Genomic DNA, 23,966 nt, shown 5'->3' with positions numbered 1-23,966 from the left:
TGTACTGTGACACACTGCAGCTACCAACATGCAACCATGCCTGAATGCCTGAATAAACACACGCACTCACAAGCATGGATACACAGCACGCATTCACACACATACACTAGAAATAGACGTTCACATCAGTGGACTCTGAGTATGTTGTACATAGGCTAAGCTCGGGTTCACATGGGACAGCAGTCTCCAGGGTCAAAGCCCTGTCTCTGTTTGACCCATTCACCCCCCCCACCTTCCTCCACATGTGGTCTTTCTTGCTCTTTATACTACATCACCCGACCTTCTCCTTTGTTACCATCAGAATTACTATCGCCACTAGAGTAAATGCAAACATGGGTCGTAATAACATGCTTGGGAAGTCGTCCTGTATGGTTGTTTTTCTGTTGAGGACAGGCTCAGTCCCAACCATCCCCCACCCATAGCTTGTTTGGCTCTAAATCTCCCATCGTTGTGGCAACTGGGACCCTGGGCGTGCCTCCAAAGGCTCCCACAATGCACCATCACAAATTACACTTCACTCACATGGCTGAGCCCACTCCTCTCCTATTATCTTTCCATGGCTTTACTTGTTTTTTTCTTCCTTTTTCCTCCTCCCCCTCCTGTCCAGCAGGGTCTGTCTCCCCCCCCGACATCAGCTCATTTCTCTCTGACTAAGTCCTTTCCCAACATAACTGCTGATGCTTCTCTAGTTGATGTGCTGTGAGTGCCTGCAGCTCCCTCCCTGATCACGGCTTACAAGGAGATGAGCTGTATGTTCAGCTAATGGCTAGAAGTAGAATCAAACCAGTATCAAAATGTATTGACGTCCAAGCACTGTAATGTATGAAATATGCATCTTACTGTCGTCTCGTCTGTTCTGAGAAGCCTTTCATCTTCGGCACTCTGCCAAAGCATCCCTCATAGGTACTTGGCCATAGTGTGTTTTAGCAAATTGAAAGTGGCTTTTTATGCTCTGATTGATGGAGCGGGTGGCATTCAGAAGACGTAAGTGAGCAGTGATGGATTCCCGTTCAAATCAGCACTTTGTGTTCAGCTGATTGGTGGTCAAGCCCAGGATCCTGTAACTCTAACCTGCTGACTTAGCAAATCACAAACCACTGGAAACCTGTGACTTTTGCAGTGTATAGTGTGTGCGCTTAGTTATATATCCTTCCTCTCCTCAGGAATTTTTTTTTTCAAGAAAGTAGCTCTTTACACGGCCACATAAAACCTCAGACTCCGGTATGAGGGGCAGGCAGACAGACAGGCTGTCAGAGCGGGGTGATTCTTCGATAGCGAAAATGTACTGCCTCAGAAAAGTTCAGCTTGATAATAACACTAAGCCGCGCAATTTGATGGGGAGGTGTGAGGGACGTGTAGAGGACATTTATCAGCGTGACACAGGACACAATGCTCTTTGTTTGATTGGTTAAATTAGTGGGAGCTCATTTGCTTTCACTGCAAAATCCTTTACAGGGCTTTTTTGTTGTGTTAATTAAGCCGGAGCAACTGTTTTGTATGCCGCTTGCGTACTGGCCTGCAATGGAGAGAAGAAGATCATTGTTATTCCTGTCTCCCACCTCAGAGGCATTGTAGTTCGTTTTCTTATATGATTTGCACCAAAGATGAGATACTCAGATGTATATTTGCGAAAATTATTTTGGATCAGTTTTCCTCCGACAGTTACCTCTGCTGAATACAAATCCGTCCGAGTTTTTCTCTGTGTGAACTGAACTGTAGCCAGCACCCAATGTTTTGTTCCAACAGACAACAGACTTCTTACAACAGGCCCATTTAACCGGCTGAATTTGTTGGATGATGACGGTTGCGGAGAATTAAATCTTGAAAATTGCGTTGCTCAAAGTGGAGATAATTTCCTCTTATGACTTTGCAGCGTTCGTGGAGGGATTTATTAAAAACCTCTCTGAACCGTATCCTTGTGGGGTCTCCTCGGCTAAATGAATCACAAAGTATTTTATCCTGTGCATCTGCTGTGCATTGGCTGCTCCTCTTTCATGGTTAAGCTGGACATGTGATTGGACGGGAGGTAAAACGAGGTTTGAAAAGAGGAGTTGGGAGCTGTTGTGGGGTCATTGTAGTAAATAACACCATGAATCCCCTGCAGATGTTTTGTGTTTTATTATGCTTTGCAAGTCTACATAATGTACCAGTGAGTTCACCAGTGCCATCCTTTTAATATCAGTTCAATGCCCCTTTAATTTGTTTACACTTGAAAATGTCTCCCATCCTAGTGTTGCTTAACCCACCTTTTTTGCTGCTTTTATAGCCTGTAATATGGAACCTGCAAGTCACACTGGGATCCACTGGGGCTGTAGCAGCTCACCTCGCTCCTCACACTGTGCCTCAGACAGCTGACCTCTCATTAATCACACAAATCAGCCCTCCGACGAGAACAAAATGCTGGCAGGTCTTGTTTCAGTTCAGTGCATTCACAGGGCGATTTTTGCTGTAACACAACATCAAACCAAAAAAAAAAAAAACATGACACAGAGCAGTACTGTCTCTCACTTCCTCAAAAAAAACACACTTTGCCTTTTTCCATGGCCTGTTTTATGTCTTTTGCTTTTCCACTCATGGAGGTTTTATTTGAGTTGCTGGGTTTTGCATGCAGGTTTAAGCTGGACTGTAGGCTGTGGTTGTAGAGGTGGGGTGATGTCTGTCGCTGGGGAAGCTGGCATGACATAACTGGGACTGATATTGATAGGAAAACACTCCTTATGCCTTCACTTGATGAGTTTCATTGTTAGTTTTTTTCAATTTGGTAGTAGTGATGACAAACTTTTTTCTGTCTTTGTCTCGTTTGCGTTTCGTACGTTCAGGAAGCCAAGCTGCGAGAGCTGTTGGATGTCAGCACTCTGGCGGGGAAGATGGAGAACAGGATGCTGACAGTGGTCAGCGGCCCTGACATGGTCAACATCACCTATCTGAACTTCATGGCCTTCCAGGAGGAGACGGCTAAGGTGTGTATTCTGCACAATACCAATAACAAAACAGTCAGAATTGTTAATAATTATGACTGTCTTGCATGAACACGTGCGGTGCTCCTATCAGCAGTTCCATCTGAGCATTGTTTAAATGTAAATTTTCCATCCACTGGGCCAGGCCACATCTTGTCATACGCCTCCATCATCATTTGCAAAGCCACTGTGGTCAGTTGCATGATCAGCAATATATGGACGTGTTATTTTTTCTAGAATGATTTAATCTAAATCAACGTGTTATTTTGGCAACTCTTGCAGAAATGTTCTAAAGGTTAATTAAAATGATAAAAAAGGCCATGTAACAATAATGCACATGTAACGTCATGTAGTAATAATGTGATCAGTATCTCAACTATCTTATAATTCAGATGGCAATAAAAATGTGGGCCTACAAAAAGCACCCATTTATTATTTGTTCAGTTTGGAGGTTTTTGAGGGAGGCGCAATTTCTCTCTTGGGTTAACTACATGGTGTGCGGGATCAGGCAACAGCCTCTGAATTCAAATGGATGTTATCAGCATGCCTGCATGTATGCACTAATGACTTCATTTATTTCAAACACATGGCACTACTAACTGTGTATGTGTGGTGGATGTGTATGTATGCGTATATGTGTTTTGTGTGTGTGTGTGTGTGTGTGTGCCTGTGTTTTATTTACTGCAGGAATGGGCGGAAGAGCTGTTCAACCTGGCATCTAACCTCTTGGTGCAGAACATGTCCAGAGAGGCCTGCCTTGAGAAAGCGTATGTCTCACACACACACACACACACACACACACACAAGCAGTCACACAAAAATGGAAATCCACAAACCCCAAGATAACTATGAAAATCAGGTCTGGTAGACACAAAAAACGGCAGTCATCGCAAGCGTCACATCAGGTATGGACTGTATTTTACCTAAAACTGAAACAGCAGGAAAAAGCAAATGAGCACTCCTCTGTAAAAGAGAAATATGACTGACTTTAATGCTAAACAAGTGCTCCAATTCTCCTGAACACAGGAGAATCACTAAACACAGTGAGTGTTTACTTGCAAATGCATGTAAAAACACAACATGCACATAACTGCCGAAAGTATGCCATAAAACTTACACAGACACCTGTACGAATACACCAAGGTGCATATGGGCTGTACTACTGCTTCCACACACAAACACACACACAAAAAGAAGGTAAGAAGTTACTTTTCACAGCTCCGCAAGGCGGCCTGAGGATTTGAGTTATAAAGGTCACTTCACCTCACATCGATGCAGAAGAGTAAGGAGAGAAAAAAGACACAGGAAGGAAGTAGGAGGAAAAATAAAACAGCTGGGAACGTATTGGTTCATGAACCTGACTCTGTGCATCTCAGCTGGCTTATCTGCTTCTTGGTGCGAGAGTGCGTACGTGACAGCATGTGCGTGTGTGTGAGTGTGCATTCATGTGGCGCTGCAGCCTGTATTCTTGTTGCATTGATGACATAATGACAGAGCCGTGTCAGTAGGTCCTTAAGCAGGTTCAGGGTTGCTGACCGGTGGTGTCAAAATGTTAAGGAGGAGTCACCATTTTGTTCCAGCTTGAATCACAACTGCCCTAATCAATGAATCAGGCTCTTTGTCCGTTCAGTCGAGTTTTATCATCAATCGGCCTCACAGCACCTCTGATCCTGTTTAGTAACTGCTTATAGCACCACGTTCCTATTGATCTGAATGGAGCCCACACACTGATCTATGTTTCACAGCTGCTTTATGTGTGCAGTGAGTCACTGAGTGAAGCTCATGCAGAGTGAACCTAAATATGAATCTGGCATATCGTATTGAATATGCTGGGTGACAACTCCCAGCTGTCTGATGTTTATCAGTGAACAGAAGCCATTAACTCGCACCCCTGAGGAGGCTAATTGACTTATGAGACAATAAAAGTGGCCATCGACCACACGGTACACACAAAGTTGAATAGAATTGAATAGAGCAGGTTTCGCGGTCACGCTGGCTGCTTACAGCAGCAGTTGTTGTGCACCGCTCGCTGACAAATAAGGCGATTATTTGTCATGCTACTACTGCTACAGCGTGAAGAGGCTCCATCCCTGTTCATAGTCTGTAAGTGGAATATTGTCATTGTTAGCTCTTAAGGCTGTGATACCTTTTTTGGGGCAGGGGAAGTGTAGACAGGCAATGTTCCCACAAACAGGAAACAAAACAGAACCCAGCATGTGTTCAAATGGCTTCTTGCTACAAGATGTTCTTTTCAGATCAATGCAACAGGGCTGCGGCCACTCCCCGGATCGTGATGCTTGTGCACCAATGATTCGGGTTAGAACGGCATGTTTTACATGGATGACCTGTGACTGTGCTGGAAAGCTGGGAATTCACCTGTGGTTTTTGGTTGTTTTTTTGTTTGTGTGTGTGTGTGTGTGCGCTTAGTCCCACGCCTAAAAACACAAGTGCATGTGCAGAAATAAGTATTTATGCAACTGTAGGTGAAACGGAAACTGACCTTCTTGATTTGGCATTAACTAGAGAGGGAGAGTAGAGGCAGGCAGAGAAAGAGAAAGTAGCGAGTGTAGCAGAAAAGGAGACAGGTGCAAGTAATCTGTTTTCCCCTGCTCGTCTTAATGAATTATACAGGCGGTTGTAAGGCAGATGAAGGCGTCAAGAAACACCTAGCTGTTCCCTCCTCCTTTCCGGACTCCTGAGCCCTGCATCCTTCTCTCCTTTTCCCGTTTCTTTTTCAAAAATCAACCCGACATCGCTTTAGAGACATCAACTGTCGTCAGCTAGCTCTTTCTCTGCCAACACTCAATGTTCTTCACTTCACATTTCCCTCTTTTTAAGAGAAAAAAAACCACCTCAGACAAAAACCCCGTCTGGCCCTGTAACCATTACAGTCATCGTTGACTTTGCCTGTGGTAGCTGGCCTGCCCTATGAAGTGGACACTGTAATGGATATTAATTATTAGCCAGCAGCCACTTAAAGCCCAGCCTGTAATGATGGCTCCTGTTGCAGCTGAGCTATTTATAGCCCAGGCTGCGCTGCCTGTGCTGCTGCTGCTGCTGCATGGCTCTACACTGCCAATGCAAGACTTCCAGGGATTAGCCACAATTCCAACCTGCCATGTAAACACAGCCAATATTTGTGGTGTGCACAGAGAGCTCTGCGCTTACAGTCGGCCTTTGGGTGTTGCAGCATAGAGACAATGACTGTGTCACCACAGTGATGCGTGTGCCACCAATATGAATTTGCCCACTCGCTCACAGACAGACATGACAAATGGTGAGGGACATGTACAGTACATCAGTCATGCAAAGACACACACACACACACACAGAGAAATTAAATTTGAGCAAGTCCATTACTCACACAGACAAACTGCTGATTACATGTTGTGTAAGGTGTGTCGTCTGTCCACTACAGATACACTCGACTGAAGCTGCAGCTCAACCCTGAGGGGCGAATCCCCGTCAAGAAGTAAGTCTCTCTGACTCATCCCTCTCTCCCCTGCCACCTCTCCGCTCTTTTGATCAATGTGTTGCTTCCTCTGCCTTCTCTCGGTACTATAAGCATGCATACGTTTCAGCATACACACATCCTCTGTGTGCATGCGTGCATTTATTAGAATATGTTACCCCTCCCTTCTGTCGTCACAACACTCCCTTTTATTCTTTCCACGACTCTTCAGCTCTGCGGTAAAATGTGCTCCATTAATTCTACCACTGTCCTTTCCTCTATCTTTAAAAAGCCCACCCTTACTGGTTTGTTGTGCGTGTGTGTATGTGTGTGTGTGCGTGTGAGAGAGGAAGTGAAAGAAATAGCATGCCCTGGGCAGGCCCCCTTTATATCTGTCACTAACTCCAGATCAGAATGTGCCAGCGTGTGATGTGTGTGCAAATTCCCTTTTGTGTGTTTCATTTTTTGTGGATTTCACTTCCAGTTTTCGTTTATCTGGGAGTTTGTCATCAGCTCACTGAAAATCCAACTCTCTCCATCGCCATTAGTCAAGTTAAGCTTTCAGGCAGGCAACAGTGAACTTCTGCGATAACCTCCCTCAGAGCCGCAGAGGAAAACAGTGGGTGTCAACACAGTGAGGCAGAGAGACACTCCTTGCCGTTTAGGGAATTAACCTCATAGCTGGTAGGACATGTCAGCTTGACTAATGTCAGCTTGACTCTGCTCCCCCACTGAGCATGCAGTATGTGCTCATGGATGTGCACAGACATACCTCTGCATGTAATTAAAACAGGCTACTGTCAGTGGAAACAGAGCCAGCAGTAGCTGTAAGGACACTGCAGTTCACTGCAATAAATTTCTTTTATTGTCTACGTACACAAGAATAAAACAGAGGACAGTAGTGCCACCACACATAGACACTGTCTCCCTCTCTCTACACTCGAAATAACTGATGAGTCGGGACAGCGTGTTGTCAGAGAAAACCGTGTATCTCTAAGGCTGAAAAAAAAAATCCAAAACACGTTGGAATATCTGAAAAATGGAGTGTCACAAAGCTGAAAACAGGCTTGTTTTTCTTAGCTCATGAAAACTTGATGCGTTGGAGATGAATGGAATTCATAAGGAAGCAGCAATATGAGGGTTAGATTTCTGCTGTGAAGTTGGAAGCATTTCATCTACAGGCCTTTTATTTATTTACACAAGACAAACGGCTCTTTTTGTGACTGGTGAGATAGGATGTGTGGAGTAACAAGCAGTGTCTAAACTATGGTAATGATAATGATAAGAAGAAATGAGTACGACTTTATGCGCTCATCTTTTAAAACATATCTGTGGTTATTTCATCTTTATGAAAGTATATATATATATATATGTAACGCTCCCATCTGGAGTTTAGACAGTGTGAACAGCAGAATTCATATCACTGTGTTTGGTATGGTACGATCCATTTACATTGGAAGAGGAAACTGAATACGCCGGTGCTTTTAACAGCGTGTTCACGTGTTGCACCTTCGTAGAGCTGCAATAATGTATGACAGTAAAATAATACAAGCACCTCCCTGTGGAATGAAATATGTAGAGCCCCCAAAATGCAGAGAAAGTTGAGTTAACAGTTCTCCAAGCAGTATCATCAAAAAAATGAGACATTCTAGCCTTCATGAATATTGAATTTATAGCAGGGTTGTTATATTAGACAGGATTAGTTTGAGTTAGATCTGCCTTTTATTTTTCCCCACACATTGTCTCTCTACTCTCCGCAGATTGTTTTTTTTTATTCTGCATATATCACGTTGTCATTGTATCTCTTTTGTCTTTTAATCTGTAATCTTCCCTGCAGTCTGTGGTTGCCTTCTCTCCTAACAAACACGCACTGCACTCTTTTTAGTTTCTTTTCCCCCCTCTGTCCTTTTTCCCGTTTGCTGCTGTTTCAGCAGAAATTCCTCACAGGATATCCTCAATAAGTATCAAAAGCTGTGATGAAGTTTTGACTCAGAGGATTGAAAACTCCTCTGTTTGTGTGGCATTTTGTGTGATTACTCATAAGGGTGCATTTTTGTGTCCCCACAGTATCTTCAGGATATTCTCAGCCGACAGGAAGCGAGTAGAGACAGCCCTGGAAAACTGTAACCTCCCTTCTGGCAGAGTGAGACACCAAAATACTGACGCTCCCTCCTTTTTCTGTGCTACTGTCTCCTCATATTTCCTCTTTCTCTGAACCAGATCCTGTCTGTGTCCCCTCTTCTCTGCCTCTCTTTCTTATCTTAGTCTCCGAGCTCTTTCATCTTCTCCATCCATCCATCAGTCTGTCCCCTCGCCATTCAGCTCTTTCTTTATTCTCCTGAAACAGCAGCTGATTGCTGCTTTGCTCATTTTTTTTGGAGTCTTATTTTCTGGATGTCTGCATGACTTCCCACTCAGAACTGATTTAGCCTTGGTTGTAATGAAACAAATAGACCCAGTGGGAGCAATAGAGATGACAAAAGCTGTTTTATCTTCACCTCTCTCAGATATCACCAGAGAGAAGGTGCCCCCTCATGCATTGAGTTGTAAACACTCCCCCAACACAGCAAACAAGCTCTGTATTCCGGCAGTAGCAAGTAATTAGCATGTTTGCAAGTGGGAAAATGCTGTTTAATGCAGTTCTGAACACATGCTGAAACATATGCACATACAGTGGGGCAGACACTTTGTAGCTGAATGCAATCAGAGTGAACACACACAAACAGACACAGACACACAGAACAAACTATACATAATTAGCAGAGGGAGAGAGAGCAGGGGGTAAAAACGTGTTGCTGTATAAAGGTCTGGTGGGATTTGCTGTTGTTCCAACACGCAAGTAATTACAGCTAAACGATAGTGCTGTTAATCCCTCAAACACACGCACACACTCACAGGCAACAGCGCGTTCGCACCAAGGTCTTTAGAATGAGTCATTGAGTATCGGCGGGGTTTGACCTGCGTCCCCCTCCCTCGGTGCATCCTTCCTCATCTTCTTTACTCTCGCTTCTTTCTAGGAGCATTTGGTTCTGCTCTGTTTCTTGCTGGCACAATGCTTGTGCCTGCTGCCCGGCGCGCTGTGTCTTTATCAGACCTGCTTGGCTCTGATAGGTCTATAAGGCGCCCTTGTGGCCACAGCTTTTTTGTTGAAGTCTAAGTACAAATCGCACTCAGCTTTTCTGAATTATTTGCATTTGAAATATTTGCGGGTGTAATCGCTTCCAGAGGGGGACCAGAGGTTGGGGTCAGCTATAGAACACCCCATAGGGTGGAAGCTGTATCTTGCACATAGGCACGTCAGTACAAGTTGTCCCATTCACAGATTTTTTTGAACTGAGAATTTTCTAGTGTAGTCTGCCCGTACAGACTGTGAAGCACTTTGACTCAAGTGTGTGACTCTGGGCTATATAAATATAATCGACTTGACTTGTGCAGATAGGTGGATAACAAAGACAACAGATCCATCGTGTGCCATCATGAGCATTTGCTGAATCCAACTTGGAATATGCAGACCTTAAAAAACTGAGAGAGATTCAGGGTAAGATAATATGAAAATGATCTTGCATAAGGCTCCTTGTGTGTGCAAACTTTTCAGTTGCCTGTACGTATAAGTTGTGAAGTTCTAGCACCCACACACACACTGAAAATATTGTTTCCATTATATTCTCTTTAAATGATAAAATCACAAAAATCTAGGTACCAATACAGAAAAGAACTGATAGTATTTCATACTTTTTTTCATACAAGGCCACCTGCTGCCCTATAATTTGTACGCACAGTATGTATGTATGTGACCGTGTTGCTGCTGTCCTCTGCAGAATGATTCCATCCCCCAGGAAGATTTCACTCCAGAGATCTACAACATGTTCCTGAGCAACATCTGCCCCCGATCTGAGCTGGACCACATCTTCTCTGACGTGTAAGTACAGTGATTCCTACTTAAGAAGAAATGTGTTTGAAAAAGCTTGAAACGATGAGGGTGATTCATTTAATATCTTTTTTTTTTTTCTCTAAGCCATCTGTTGCACTCCTCAGACGGGCAGTAAATTAATGGCCGCCATCCTTGTTAGGGCAATATGGCTTTGCAGGTTGAAGACATCTGCTTTTACACATTAGAGTCATCATAAGCAGTTAATTAGTACAGAAAAGAGTGTTGTAGCGGTCCTGGTTGTGACTCCTCAAGTCTGGCTGTGTGGCCCCTCGTGCTGCAGAGGCAGAGCTGCCCCTTGGCCCAGAGGGACTCAGACCATGAGCCGAGGCAGCGTGCCAGCATGACCGAGGCCACTCCAAGTCATAGATTTTAATCACAGTTAAGTGAGATGGCATGAGAGCCAGGAGGATATGGAGATGATAATTTAGTGGAACAGGCTTAGATATGAAAGGCGTTTTAATCAGATCTCATAATTTACTCAACACAACATTTAATCCTCTGCTCCTTTGCGCCTCTGTTTCTCTGCCTCTCTGCATCTCTTTGCAGGCGCTTTAATTACCGCTCCTCCTCTCCATCATCTCCTCCTCATTTTATTTTCTCATATCACCATTTTTAAATTCTCTTCTTGCATCCTAAACCCATTTTTTTTTCCCTTCCTCTCTTCTCAGGGGGGCTAAGAGTCGTCCGTACCTCACGGTGGAGCAGATGACTGAGTTTATTAACAGTAAACAGAGAGACCCTCGTCTGAACGAGATACTCTACCCTCCTCTCAAACCAGAGCAGGTCCAGGTGCTGGTGGACAAATACGAACCCAACGCTTCGCTTGCACAGAAAGGTCAGTGGCTCAAATGTCTGTCGGTATAAACATAGCCACACTTCTATGCTAATATGTACACATAAACACATGAGATGCTGTCAGCAGCAACTTCTCATGCATGCAATGTAAGTGTCATGATTAATACTGGTGATGTAACCTAAGGTGCACACGTGTTCCGTACTGAAGCATTTTTGGAAGCACAAACACTTCTGCACAGTTGACCCAGACGTACCCAACCTCTTCCAACCCTCAACCCCAGCCAGTAAACTTGGCTGGGTTGTTGTCATGGCAATGCTCAGAAAGTGAGGGGACGTCGTGGGGTGCCAGGGAACGGAATGTTAGAAGTCTGCAAATACCACGCACGCAAGCACACGCACCGAGCACACCACCACCACCAAAATGCTCCGGCCACTGCCGGGCTGTGCAGAGGATATTCCCTGCCATTTTATTTACAGGGACGGCCTCGCATGAGTAGAATCCTTGAGTGCGGAGAGAGAAAGAGAGTGTGTGAAGGCGAGTGAGAGCGAAAAGACAGGGAGAGGGAGGGTTGCTGCTGTGTGTTCGCACTTCAGGAGAGCTTGAACAAATAGCAAGTGGCATGTGGAGTGCAGCAGAGAACTTATGTGGCACTGTTCGACACAAGTGTACATGCACTTTCATCACAGTGTTTTAGTGCTCGTTTGCTTTCCTGCTTAGTATAATTCATAAATCGTGCTTTTGTCTGTTATCTAGAAAAACATATGATCTTTAAAAGGAGCAAAGGTCAGTGATTTGAAGGGTAGGTATGGTGGCTCAGGGAGCTCAGTGCGTTGCCGCTTGAGGCTATAGTTAGACATTTTGGGAAATATGATCATTTGCTTTCTGGCGGAGAGTTAGAGGAGAAGTTTGATATCTCATTTCTGTCTAATTTAAGGCTACAGCTAGCAGCCAGTTAGCTTAGCTTAGACACAGACTGGAAACAAAGGGAAACAGCTAGTCTGGCTCTGTCAAATCTAACAAAACTTGCCACCAGGACCTCTAAAGCTCTTTAATTGACATGTTACATGTCGTTTGTGTGTCTAAGTGTGAAAAAGACAATTGGCCGTTTCATGGGGGGTTGTGTGCTCGACTAATTCTTGGCGGGAACAGTTGCCAGGCAACCAGTAGTAACTTGGCAACTTGTAGTGTGTCTTGCATTGCAGTGCGTGTCTGTATTCTGCATATGTTCTTTGTCAAATTGTTGAATGTGTGTCTCAAGTTGCTCCTTGTGGCTTGTGTGTGTGTTTTGCACATTTCCGTGTGTCACAGCCGTTGTGCAGTGCTGTAGACAGCGGCATCGGTTTACCTTAAGACTTAACATCCAAAGAAACAGCGTGAATTAAACTAATAACCATCATGTACATCACTAAGCTGCACACGTGGAAGAGTACATAAACAAGCTGTTATAGGTGTGGTGTTTGAGCATGAGGCACAGAATAATTCATGAACAACCAGGACGGATGAGCGTAGGGGATCCAACACTCCTGGACATGCTGTGCTTTCATGTCGTCTGAAGTGTGAGTGGACAGAGAGCTGCCAAAACTGGAGAACATCCCACCTCAGATATCAGGCATCAGGTCGGGTTTGTGCCAATTCAAATTTTATCTCTGCTGGAAAGCATGCTACACAAGGGTGCCAAAATGGGTGACTTACTTTACACCATGTTCTGTTTATTCTCAAGCAAATCACTGGGTTTGTTTTTTCTCCATCGTGTTCAACCAAGCCATTTTGAAAACACAATAAAAAGTACAGAAAAGAAGAAAAGAAGTCCTCGTGTATTTGAGTAGTTAATACTTACTGTATTAACCCAGTGTCAGTTTATTTTCTCCTTCATGGCCTAGAAAGCACCAAAATTAATATAGATTTCTAGTCAGGACCTCCCACACTGTAAATTGTGTTCTTATACGAACTTGAGTTAAAGATTAGATCTGTGTACACATCCATTTAAACAAATGTGGCTTATTGATTACATGGAATATGTCTTCACCTTCCAAATCAATACTACATTTGGCTTTAGTACGCCATGTGATTCACTAAATGTCCACATGTTGGGTATAATGGAGTATATACTTACACACGGCTGTTGATGAAAAACTTTTGCCGCTCTGCTGCATATGTGAAGTTTAGTACACGGTTGATTATATTTAAAAAATATCTTGAGAACAAACTGATAGTCTGGAGACTGTTATTCCTGTTTCAAAATGTAAAAATTCTACTCTTTGGTGCCAGAAGAGGCTGTTTATCTACAAACCTCCTCCGTATATCATTATTATGCTAATCACACTTGCACGTTTTTTACTGATTGCATTGAACTAAATTGATCTCAGCTGACTCAAGCAGAGCACAAGTGCCGCTTTCCTAAACTCTCCTGAGTAAAGTACCTACTTGACTTTTTTTTTTCCAAACGTGTGACAAAATGAATCACAGGTGCCCAAATTAGATCAGATCATTCTTTAAACCAAATTCAAACGTCCCGTTTGACCACCCTGTGTTTGACTCTGATCGCAGCGATGTGCTCGTACTGTGATGTTGTGGTTTCAGCCTGTCCCAGGCGCTCTGGAAGCGTGCCCTTCTCTGTCCCAGTGACAGATTTCCCCATGTGAAGTATTTATCTAGCCGGAGGAAGTGCTGCCATCTGCTCTGCAGAGGGGTCCAGAGCTCCACATGCTACCGTCACACACACACACACACACACACACACACACACACACATTCTCTGAAGGACACTCATACATACATGTAGAAGTGTACATGGGGAGATTGTACAAACCATGCATGTGCTCTTAGATTGCACTGAAAAAGCATCATGTGGATGCATGAACACAGCAAGTCTGCACGAATGCCTTAGGTCTCTGCACTCTCTCCCTTTCCATCTTCTACTTTCTGAATGTTAAAGCTCTCATTTATTTCTCTCACCTCTCACTGCTCTATGGTTGTCTTTGACTACTTTAGTCTGCGCTCGCTCAAACCTTCCAACATTGTTTGAATGCAGATGAATAAGATGCTAAATGAAGCAAGACACTTACAGTCTCTTACACTCAGAGTGGATGGTGGTATATCATTGCATATTGTTCTTGTAGAGAGGAAGCTCTTTGTCAGTTTGTGTCCACTATTGCCCCACAGTGTACATTTACACTGCAGTTTCCTCTCAACAGTCCTTATTTTTTCCAAAAGCCTTAGTTATGTTTTTTTTTATTATATTGAATGGAGCCTGTCATACTCAGGAGGCAGGCTACCATCACCCTTCAAGCATCACCTTTAGAATAACACCTGTAGGTTCTCACTCAAGTACACCTCTAATCCCAGCCCTGTTAACACCATTTTTCCCAGTTTGACCTACAAATGTCTTGGGAACTGGGTAAGCTCTGTGTCTATGGCTGTGTGTGCGTGAGTGGTACAGAGGTTAGGCCTGAGCCTGGCAAAGGGAGGTCCTGGCAGTCAGCAGGGAGTAAGACGCTGAGTGCGACTGAGCTCACATGTCACAGACAGCAGCCAGCCTTAATTAGTCCAGCAACTCTGCAGAGGGCGGCACCGCATTAATTAGCATAAAGTGGCCAGAGGGACCTGCTGCACCCGTCGAGCTTGCATCATTTAGCATATTTAGCATAACGTCAAGTGAGTGTGTATGTGGGTGGAGGATGTTGCATGCTTTCACCTCGGGCGCCTTGTTATACGTTGTACAAAATTTAATCCATGCAGGTGTGGTGTGTATGGTAATGTGTATGGAAATTTTAATCTTGTGTCTGGATGATTGGAGATGTGAGCTTTTCTTCCACTGCTTATTACTTATTTATTCAGAGTTATTCAGTTTCTCGGGCACATTCAGCGAAGTCATGAGCGCAGCGATGACAGTAAGAAGGCGAGGCTTAACATGAGTGACCTTGACAAATAATCAAAACAAGGAAAGAACAACATCACGGGAGCGCGTGCTTTTTCAGATCCCCGTGTGACTTATTATGGACAGGAGCAACACGAGAGGAAGCTAGTGGAGTCTGAAATGTAGAAAGTCACGTTTTTATTGTGAGCTGGACGCCTTTAATATTGTTATGGAGGCTAATAACCGACAGCATACACCCACAGTTAAATGTAAGAAACTGAAACACTGAGAGATTAACTACAAAGGCTTTCAACAAACAGTGAATTAGGATGCTGGCTCCATTAAACTTGTAAATAAAAACATTTTTGTCTACTGCTTAATTAAATACACGCGCAGGATGTGCACACAGTACACAAACACTCAAGCACACTTACAAAGCTGTCAACCATATTACATATTTCATACACAAAATCTGCAAAAGGAAGAAAGTCTTTTTGTGGCGCCTCGTCGTGCACCACCATGTGTTATACACCATGTTTTAATTGATGTCATTTAAAGGATAAGGCTGGATACATCCTATGTGTTTGTTGCTGTCAACAAATCCCATGAGAAGATCAAAAGCAACGATTTGTTGGTCGGTCTGCCGGCGCTTTACAACTCCCCCACCCCGTCTGTGGCACTCTGCCTGAAGCCCATTTATTCCTACTGAAGATGTAAATCTTTTAAGAAGGGTATACAGTGTGCAGAAGCAGCAGCACTGTAGTTCCTCGCAAACATTACTCAACATTGTGCATTTGTTGCAACTATTTCCAGCCACAAATTAAGGCACATTTGGTGCATAGTGAGTAGCTGCAGCAGCAGGATGAAAGTGGGATCAGTTCAAAATAAACTACCATGTTCATGGTAGTGAAGGCAGATTTTCGCCCAGTGCAGCAGCATGTCTCACTGAGGTCTGTGGCACAGAGGAGTAAGCTATATCAGGCTTTGGCTGCAGAGACTGTACTTGTTTTTGGATAAATTCATCATTGGTTTTCGTCTTTTCATGGGATTTGTCCTCCTTAGGCACAGGATTTGGAGTTCAGGTTCCTGTGTGGACCGAAAAAGAAGTTTTCGAACTCATCATTTTGGCTGACCTGTCAAAACGTTGCTGAGATGCTGCGTTGTGTTCCTGCAGGTCAGATCTCTTTGGAAGGCTTTGCCAGGTATCTGAACGGGGAGGAGAACAGCATCATCCCACCTGAGAAGCTGGACCAGAGCGAAGACATGACCCTTCCCCTTTCCCACTATTTCATCAACTCCTCGCACAACACATACCTCACAGGTACACACACACACACACACACACACACACACACACACACACATCAAGGGGAAAGTCTATTGTGTATGGAAATACTCTCTCTGTCTGGTTTGCACTCACATACTACCACTCAACTCCATTTTACTCCTGACTGATTGCATCCTTTATTCTTCTGCACATGAACAGTTGTTCGTTTAGAAATACAATTATGGATGCACAGGTGAATACGCTCAACTTTATTCCGCGCAGATCAGTCAATCAAATGGGCCAGTGTATACCAGGCCCCCTTTCCCGTGTTACCCCTCAAGAGGTTATCCAATCAAGTCATGCCATGAGACTCAATTCATTGACATTCATGAGTTAAATATTTCTTTAGACTGGTAGTCACAGTAACTGGCTCCTGGCAGTGCACGAGCATGGCAGGCACAATACAGAGGCCATTTTCTCTTCAATGGTTATTAGAATTCATCTATTCAAATCTATTCTGGGGGGAACTGGAGAGCATCGAATCTTTCAAGTGGATCAAATTTTCTCCAGCGATGGAAAAAATGGAATTTCTGTAATGGGCCAGCCTCATAGCCTGCAAGATGAAGAAATGAGAAAAACAAACAGCAGGTCCTTGATTCTCTCCTCATGGACGCTGTTTTTCTTTATGTATTTTCAAAGTGACACATTGGGATATTATTACAGGCAACAGGGAGGCTTGGTAATGCAGAATGCATTTCTGTCCGTGCAGTAACAACTTTTTAAGAAAAATCCACACAAGATGATTAGATGGACAGCAGCTTGTGCGATTTACGGTTGATGTCTGTGCATCGTGTTGATCCGTGTTAAATTAAAGCGATGTTTTATGCAGTGTGCAATACATGAATTCAGGTTGTCTGTCTAAAGCAGAGCAACAAAGAGTGAGAGGAAAAGTGAGAAAAGGAAGGAAAAAAAGGGAAGAAATAAATTCTGTTACCTAAAGTGAGAACGCTCTTGCTTTGTCACAGTTCCCACCATGTTGCAGGAAAGCATGCTGCTAATGTGAAGAGATAATTGCTTCGCTAATAGTGACAGGTTGATGAGATTTGGCTGCTTCAGATAACGGCAATTGTATTGTTTTTACTGCGCACTAGCAACTAATGCGGTTAATGAGCTCTTGAAACGTGGGAGGACATGCTTTCATAGGTATCCTGGTACTTTGGGTATCAATGTTACAGTTACCTGAAGTGGTGTTTGTGTGTGTTTGCTTGCTTATGTGTGGAGCGCAGCCGGCCAGCTCGCGGGGAACTCTTCAGTCGAGATGTACAAGCAGGTTCTCCTGTCGGGGTGCCGATGCATTGAACTGGACTGCTGGAAGGGTCGCACCACAGAAGAAGAACCTGTCATCACTCACGGCTTCACCATGACAACTGAAATCTCCTTCAAGGTAACACAAGGAGAGAGATGATACCGATATAGGCCAGGGGATTAGGTTGGGGGGTTGGTGAGTACAGACTGAAAGGTCTTTGTGTGAAGATGAGTTTTAATGTCTTTGTCTGGAGACATAGAGAGGGGGGTTCTGGGTAAACAGACAGTCCACATGTGCACACTGCATCAAATCTTGGTATTTGGGTTGGGCACAACACCCACAACCCTCTAGTTACTATGTGCTTTTAGATATCCAGTTGATTCTGTTTAGTAAACATGATTTTGAAATAGTGGCTTTAGGGTCACGTGCCAGTGTATCGACAGCCACGTTTGTGAAGATCAGCATCTGCAAACATGCACCCTTGTGCCAAAATGCAAAAGCTTGTCTCAGGCTAAAAAAGTAAAAGCAAATTCAAGGAGAAAGGTCCAGTAGCTTGGATTTGTACGTCTTCATTGTCATATTCATACTTTAGATGGTTAATATGATGTATTGTTTTTGGCTTTAAAGGTGTAGTCCAGTTGGAAACACCAGTGATTACTGGTGGTGCACAGGTTTAGTGCTAAGGCAAACACTCTTTGAGCTCCTAGTTTGTCAGAAATGCAATAGAAGACGTGACAAATCTGTTTACAGTGAACCCAAAAAACCTGTTTTAATAAAGAAGTCAGTCAGTAATAATTGCAATTTCATGCAGCACATGGCACCAGTAGTTTTCCGCAGAACAGCAGCGCACAGCAAAGTTGTGTTTTGTTTGACTAATTCCCAAAAAAGCCACCCCATTTTCGCTTGTTGAAGGCTTTTAATGTAAAGCAGTGTGAGTTCTCGCTTAATGCGGCACCAACATGATGTAATGAGAGCCAATTTGCGCTTGATTACATGCATGCATCGTTTTCCTGTGAAACCCTCCAGCCTGAATCCAGCACGCGAACGGCAAACTCTGCCAGTACCAATAAATCTACTATATAGAGAGGTAATAACTGGATGTGAATTCAGTGGGCTGCTGCAGAAGAGATGCTGACCATAAATAGAAATGGGGTTTGATTTCATTAAGACTTTAAGGCTTATAACTTTGTATACAGCAGGGAGTAAAACACAGAGGGAAACACAGACAGACAGACAGACAGACAGAGAAGATAAAAGTAAGCATGAAGGAAAGCAGAGTTAGATAAGGAGAGTAAATGGGAAAAAGGAAAAAGTGGGGCATGCATGCAGCAGAGGGCAAATCGTAAGGGACACAGACATGCTGAATGGCCCTAAACTGAAGCTGAGGGGTGCTTAATTGAGATGACAAAGAGGAAGGATGCTTTTATAGCAGGAGGAGGAGGGTGTGAAAATCTAAGGGCAGAGTAGGTGTCAGGAGAGAAAGACAGAGAGAGGAGGATGGACTGATTGATAGAGGAAATTTACATCTAATGAGGGTAACAAAAGAAGTAGAAGGAGTCTAATGGAATTAGCTTGAGAGCGCAAAACAAAAAGAGAAGAGATGCGAGCGGCAGAGGATGGAGGAGAGCTACAGATTGAGAGGGTTGAGTTACAGGCAAGGATTGAGATGGCGCAAATGGAAATGACAGCATTAACTGAACTGACACTGCTGTTAACCATGGCGTAATTGGCTTAGACAATCAGTGGCTCAGAAATCCGATATCAGATGTTCACCGGAGTTGAGCAGTGGCACTACTTCATGGCTCAGCTCCCATTTCCGTAAACACGTCCACGATTTGTGGGACATGAATGGCTGAGCACAAGGTTTACAGGATTTGTGTTCACATTATTAAGCAGACAATGTAGCATCTCGTTCATCCTGCACACATACGCTTCTTTCACACTGATAGATGCATTTGATACGCGCAGCCAAACAAATCTTCCAGCATCAGTAGCCTCAATACACCGTAATGCTATGGAGCCAGACACCGCCTTGCATTTGGAGTAAGGCGGAGTGTAATTCATTTTTTTTTGTACTACTGAGAAATCTTCCTGTCTTATCACTCCTGCTTTCTCCCACAGTTATTGATTTCAACAGGTTCGAGCATGTCCTCTCGGGGAGGCTCTCAGGCTTCCTTGAAATGGGGGGAATCATGTGATTGAAAATGGATATCAATCTGGATGCTGTGTGAGCTGGGGAGTGTTTCCAAATGCTTTGTTTACCCTGTGAAGCTGCAGCATAGCATCACATAAACCAGCTGCGACATTCATTGTTTTTAATGTGCGATACATTACGCATGCATACATAATAATAGCAACGTTCTGCCGCAGGTGTACGTCTTCCGCATTTAGCGTTACACTGACAGTTGTTTTTCTTTTCCGTTGGTGCTTTCAGGAGGTGATCGAGGCTATAGCAGAGTGCGCCTTCAAGACCTCGCCCTTCCCCATCATCCTGTCTTTTGAGAACCACGTGGACTCGTAAGTCCACAGCATCATTGCCGACCTTATTGATCACTGATTGAGCTATGGATCATCAATGGGTCCAATCAGCTATTTTGTGTTTATCAGCTCTGTAAACATCTACGTCATGGTAGCTCTCAGTGATTGTTTTGTCTTTTAATGGCTCCAAGGGGCTTCTTAGGAATAGCATGCATGTTCAGTGTATATTGATATTTTGTAGAGGAACCATGATGGCGTGTGTGTGTGTGTGTGTGTGTGTGTGTCTGTGTTTGTATTTGTGTGTGATGACTCCCAGACCGAAGCAGCAGGCTAAGATGGCAGAGTACTGCCGGTCAATATTTGGAGACGCATTACTGACAGAACCTCTGGAGAAATATCCTGTGAGTACATAAGATGCTCAAACACACAACACACTCACACACACACACGCATACATTCACACTCTGCTGCTCCCTCGCTTTCTAACACACACACACAGATGCGTACGACATGGCCAGCAGCGAGGGATTCAGCAGATATTATCGCACAGATGAGTGCACCAAAGAAGTGTCCTTGAACACTGCTGCCCAGCATGCTGCCCATACAGATATACATTCGGGAGGCAAGAAGCCATGACTTATTGCACACACGCACGCACGTACGCACACATATACTGAGCGTTCATGCATTTGTGCACGCACACGCCCCATCTCTCTGCGTTTCTGTCACTTTTTTCCTCTCTCGCTCTCCATCTTTCTCACAAACAGCAACATATTGACATGCCCTCCAGCGCCGGGCAGAACGTGTTGTCACTGTTTTTCCTTTTTCTGTCACTCCAGGCACGCTCTGAAATGGCCTCCCAGACTTTGTCTCTCTTTCGCTCTCCGGTTTCCCTTCTCCTTTTCAAACACAGACACGCGCATACCTGTGGCTCTTTATGTGCCGTGGAAGCCAACTTTTAATGATTCACCCCACAGTCATTTTTATTCCCCTGCATCACCCCTCTGTTATCATGGGAGAGACTGCAAACGACAGCCGTGTAAGATTAAACGGAAGTGTTTTACGCTGTAATCTAAACGCGGCTTTTCTTGGCAGCCCTTTATCTGTCTCTCCTCTGTTGCCATGGCTACCAGTCAAAAGCTTGCTTTGTCTCTTTGTGGCCAAACTCCTTTTTCTTTCCCCCTAAGGCGTCTTTGTGTGTAATGACGCAGGCACTTACGTGAGACAAATGTCGACACTTGTCACACAAAGTCTCACACACTCAGGAAACTCTCTCAGTGTCTGGTGCACTCGTGAAAACATGCCCCACATACAATCCTGCACACATATGTACTTTAGCATAGCGCTTGCTCCTTGCGTGCTATTCACATGGGATGTCTTGTCCCCGTTGGTTTAACACTACAGAGCAGCTCAAGTTCCCAGCAGCCCTCTGCTGGATTTGACATTGAAGTATTATCGTGGAGAAGCCTTTCGATTGGAGTGGCAGAGGGAAGGAGAAGGAGAGATATGAGGAGAAAGACACCAAGGGAGAAGTTAGAGAGAGGGAGAGAGAGAGGGAGAATCAGATTTCTACCACTGAGCATGTAATAACTGGGAAAGGTGAGTGCAATGACAACCACTCCCCTCTGGTATGGAGACAGCCGTGTATACAGCATATCAAATGGGATATCAGCTCCATTAGTCCATAGGGACAAGGCCAGATAGGGTAGTATAGCTTGACTGGTTCCGGTTGAGCCAAAGGTGAGAATAAAGAGGATTACAGCTTTTTTAGAAATTCAAGCTCCTCTTTTATCTCCACTACACAAAACTGACATTTGTGGTGAATGAGACTGCTGACAAAGTTCATTTTTATTTATTTTTTTTTTGTTACAATTAAACTGAAAATAGTCTGCTTTTCTCCCAAAAAACCTGGCTGAAATTCCCTCAAACCTTGATTCACTGTGAACATATTTTCTTCTTATATGGCTCTCATCATTGCCCTCATTACGCTGATGAGGGCCGTATTGCAGAAACGTGTGAATAAATATGAAAACCTATTTTTCTTGCTGTTTGCTTAATCTTGTTGAAGCTTACTTTTAAGATGCAGACATAGTAAAATTGGCAAGGCGAGACATGCTCACGCACAAAGCAGGCAGGATTGAGAATAATGTGCGCAGAAGAGCAAACATAAGCTGTCGGAGTCAGCGTAGCTAGCAGGCTAACAACAACATCCCACTAATTTAAGATGATACAGCTTTAATCAAAGACTTCATTGCGCTATTACAGTCCTTGCACTTAATGATGGCCATGCAAGCATCCCTCCTCATCTTCTACTTGTATTCTTTGAGAATAATAAAAATCCTTCCTGAAGGAAAGGTTTATTCCTCCTCTTCTAAAATGGACTTGACACTGAAGAGTCTTGCAAGGGGTGCTCGCACAGGTTCAAAGTTCAGAAAAGGTGAACCTTGATCTGATAATCTGCCTGAGGCGGCCAGAAACAGAGGTTAGTCTAAGCCTAAGTAGAGTGAAAATTCAATATTTCCCTCTGAAAGGTAGAGGAGTAGAAGTATGAAGAAGCATAAATGAACGTAGTTACATTCCACCGCTGGTCAGATGTCGAGGCTTGAAAGTGATGAGAAGCAGAGCGGTCTTAGAGCAGAATCTCTCTTCAGAGCATTTTCTTCCTCTGCTTATTCTGTTGGTGCCTTCTCTTCGCTTTCCTCATTTCACCAAAAGGATTGGGGATTTGGGATAAAAGATTAATTGAATCCATCCACCTAAACTGTGGTTTAATCAATCAGGTTTAGCACTGTGCATTTCAGCGCAGTCGAGATTACGCGTCCCATCCAATGTACAACTGGTTCCATTTAAGTGAAGCTGTTTGAGTGAAGCCAAGGCGAGCGGGACATCTAATCTTTATTTTGTCACTTTCCAACAACAGCAGAAAGGTGTAGATGGATGTGTGTGGCAGCTGGGAGAGTCAGTTATTGGACGTAGAAAACCTTGACTTAAGTTTGGTGTATGAATCACTGTTTCTGTGCTCTTGAAAGGAGTCAAGTGAAAGTAAGATGTTTAAAGTTTGGTTATAAGTCGTAAACTCCGCGGTTGTGAGTGTGCGTGTGTGTATTCAGCATCACTGCTGACTTTCTCAATAATGCATTATTAATATCCCTAAACACTGTGATCCAAAAGCAGTGTACCCCATAAATAAATCAGAGATCTGCCTACTTCTCGCCAGCTCCCTCGAGAGGCTGAATGTTTGTGTTTAACGCTCAGTTTCCCCCAGGAGGCTGATTTTAATGTTGAGAGTGTAAACTTTTGAGCCGTTACATCAACAGAGTTTGTAATGCTCGGCGCCGATCCTCAGGTCACTAACAAGCTCGACTCAGCAGAATCTTCCGTAGTGAATTTTGAGCAGAACAACACTGAATTTACATTTTGAATGACTCTGTAATGAGTAAACAACTTCAGTGTTTTCTGTAAATTATGACTGTAATTGAGCTGCACAGAAACATTTTAGAACTTGATAACCACATTTTCTCTTGTTGACGCAAGCAACCTTCAACCTCTCTTCATCAGATCATACCGTCATACAGCAGAGTGTTGCTTTATTCTCTGTGTCTGTGCCTTTCTCCGTTACTCATGACCTTATTGTATATTTTTTCCTCCTCTCTGTCCTCCAGCTGGAGTCTGGCGTGCCACTCCCCAGCCCAATGGAGCTGATGGGGAAGATCCTGGTGAAGAACAAGAAGAAACACCACAAGACGGACGGAAGCACCAAGAAGAAGCTGTCGGAGCAGGTTTCCAACACCTACAGCGATTCTTCCAGTGTGTGTGAGCCCTCCTCCCCGAGCGCAGGTAAAGCACTCCTGTCCTACAGACAAAGCCATCAAGTCACGCCGGGGTCGATGAGTTATGATGTTTCAGTTGTAAATTGTAGCCAAA

At 43.9% G+C, this 23,966-nt stretch overlaps 1 protein-coding gene across 1 annotated transcript in view; it reads left to right on the top strand.

Annotated features, from left to right (window-relative positions):
- Window positions 1–23,966, top strand: part of plcb1l (phospholipase C beta 1-like) — a 99,919-nt gene that overhangs the window by 52,264 nt on the left and 23,689 nt on the right. The window contains exons 4-14 of the mRNA XM_076756280.1: window positions 2,820–2,960; window positions 3,645–3,724; window positions 6,376–6,429; window positions 8,476–8,551; window positions 10,227–10,327; window positions 11,008–11,174; window positions 16,166–16,312; window positions 17,545–17,702; window positions 19,999–20,081; window positions 20,359–20,443; window positions 23,705–23,879. Of these exons, the coding sequence (XP_076612395.1) occupies window positions 2,820–2,960; window positions 3,645–3,724; window positions 6,376–6,429; window positions 8,476–8,551; window positions 10,227–10,327; window positions 11,008–11,174; window positions 16,166–16,312; window positions 17,545–17,702; window positions 19,999–20,081; window positions 20,359–20,443; window positions 23,705–23,879 (1,267 nt within the window). The remainder of the gene's footprint in view (window positions 1–2,819; window positions 2,961–3,644; window positions 3,725–6,375; window positions 6,430–8,475; window positions 8,552–10,226; window positions 10,328–11,007; window positions 11,175–16,165; window positions 16,313–17,544; window positions 17,703–19,998; window positions 20,082–20,358; window positions 20,444–23,704; window positions 23,880–23,966) is intronic.

This window comes from Chaetodon auriga, chromosome 18, assembly GCF_051107435.1.
Source record: "Chaetodon auriga isolate fChaAug3 chromosome 18, fChaAug3.hap1, whole genome shotgun sequence".
Lineage (NCBI taxonomy): Eukaryota > Metazoa > Chordata > Actinopteri > Chaetodontiformes > Chaetodontidae > Chaetodon > Chaetodon auriga.
Note: the sequence above shows the minus strand (reverse complement) of the source record. Positions and strands in the feature narration are given on the sequence as shown.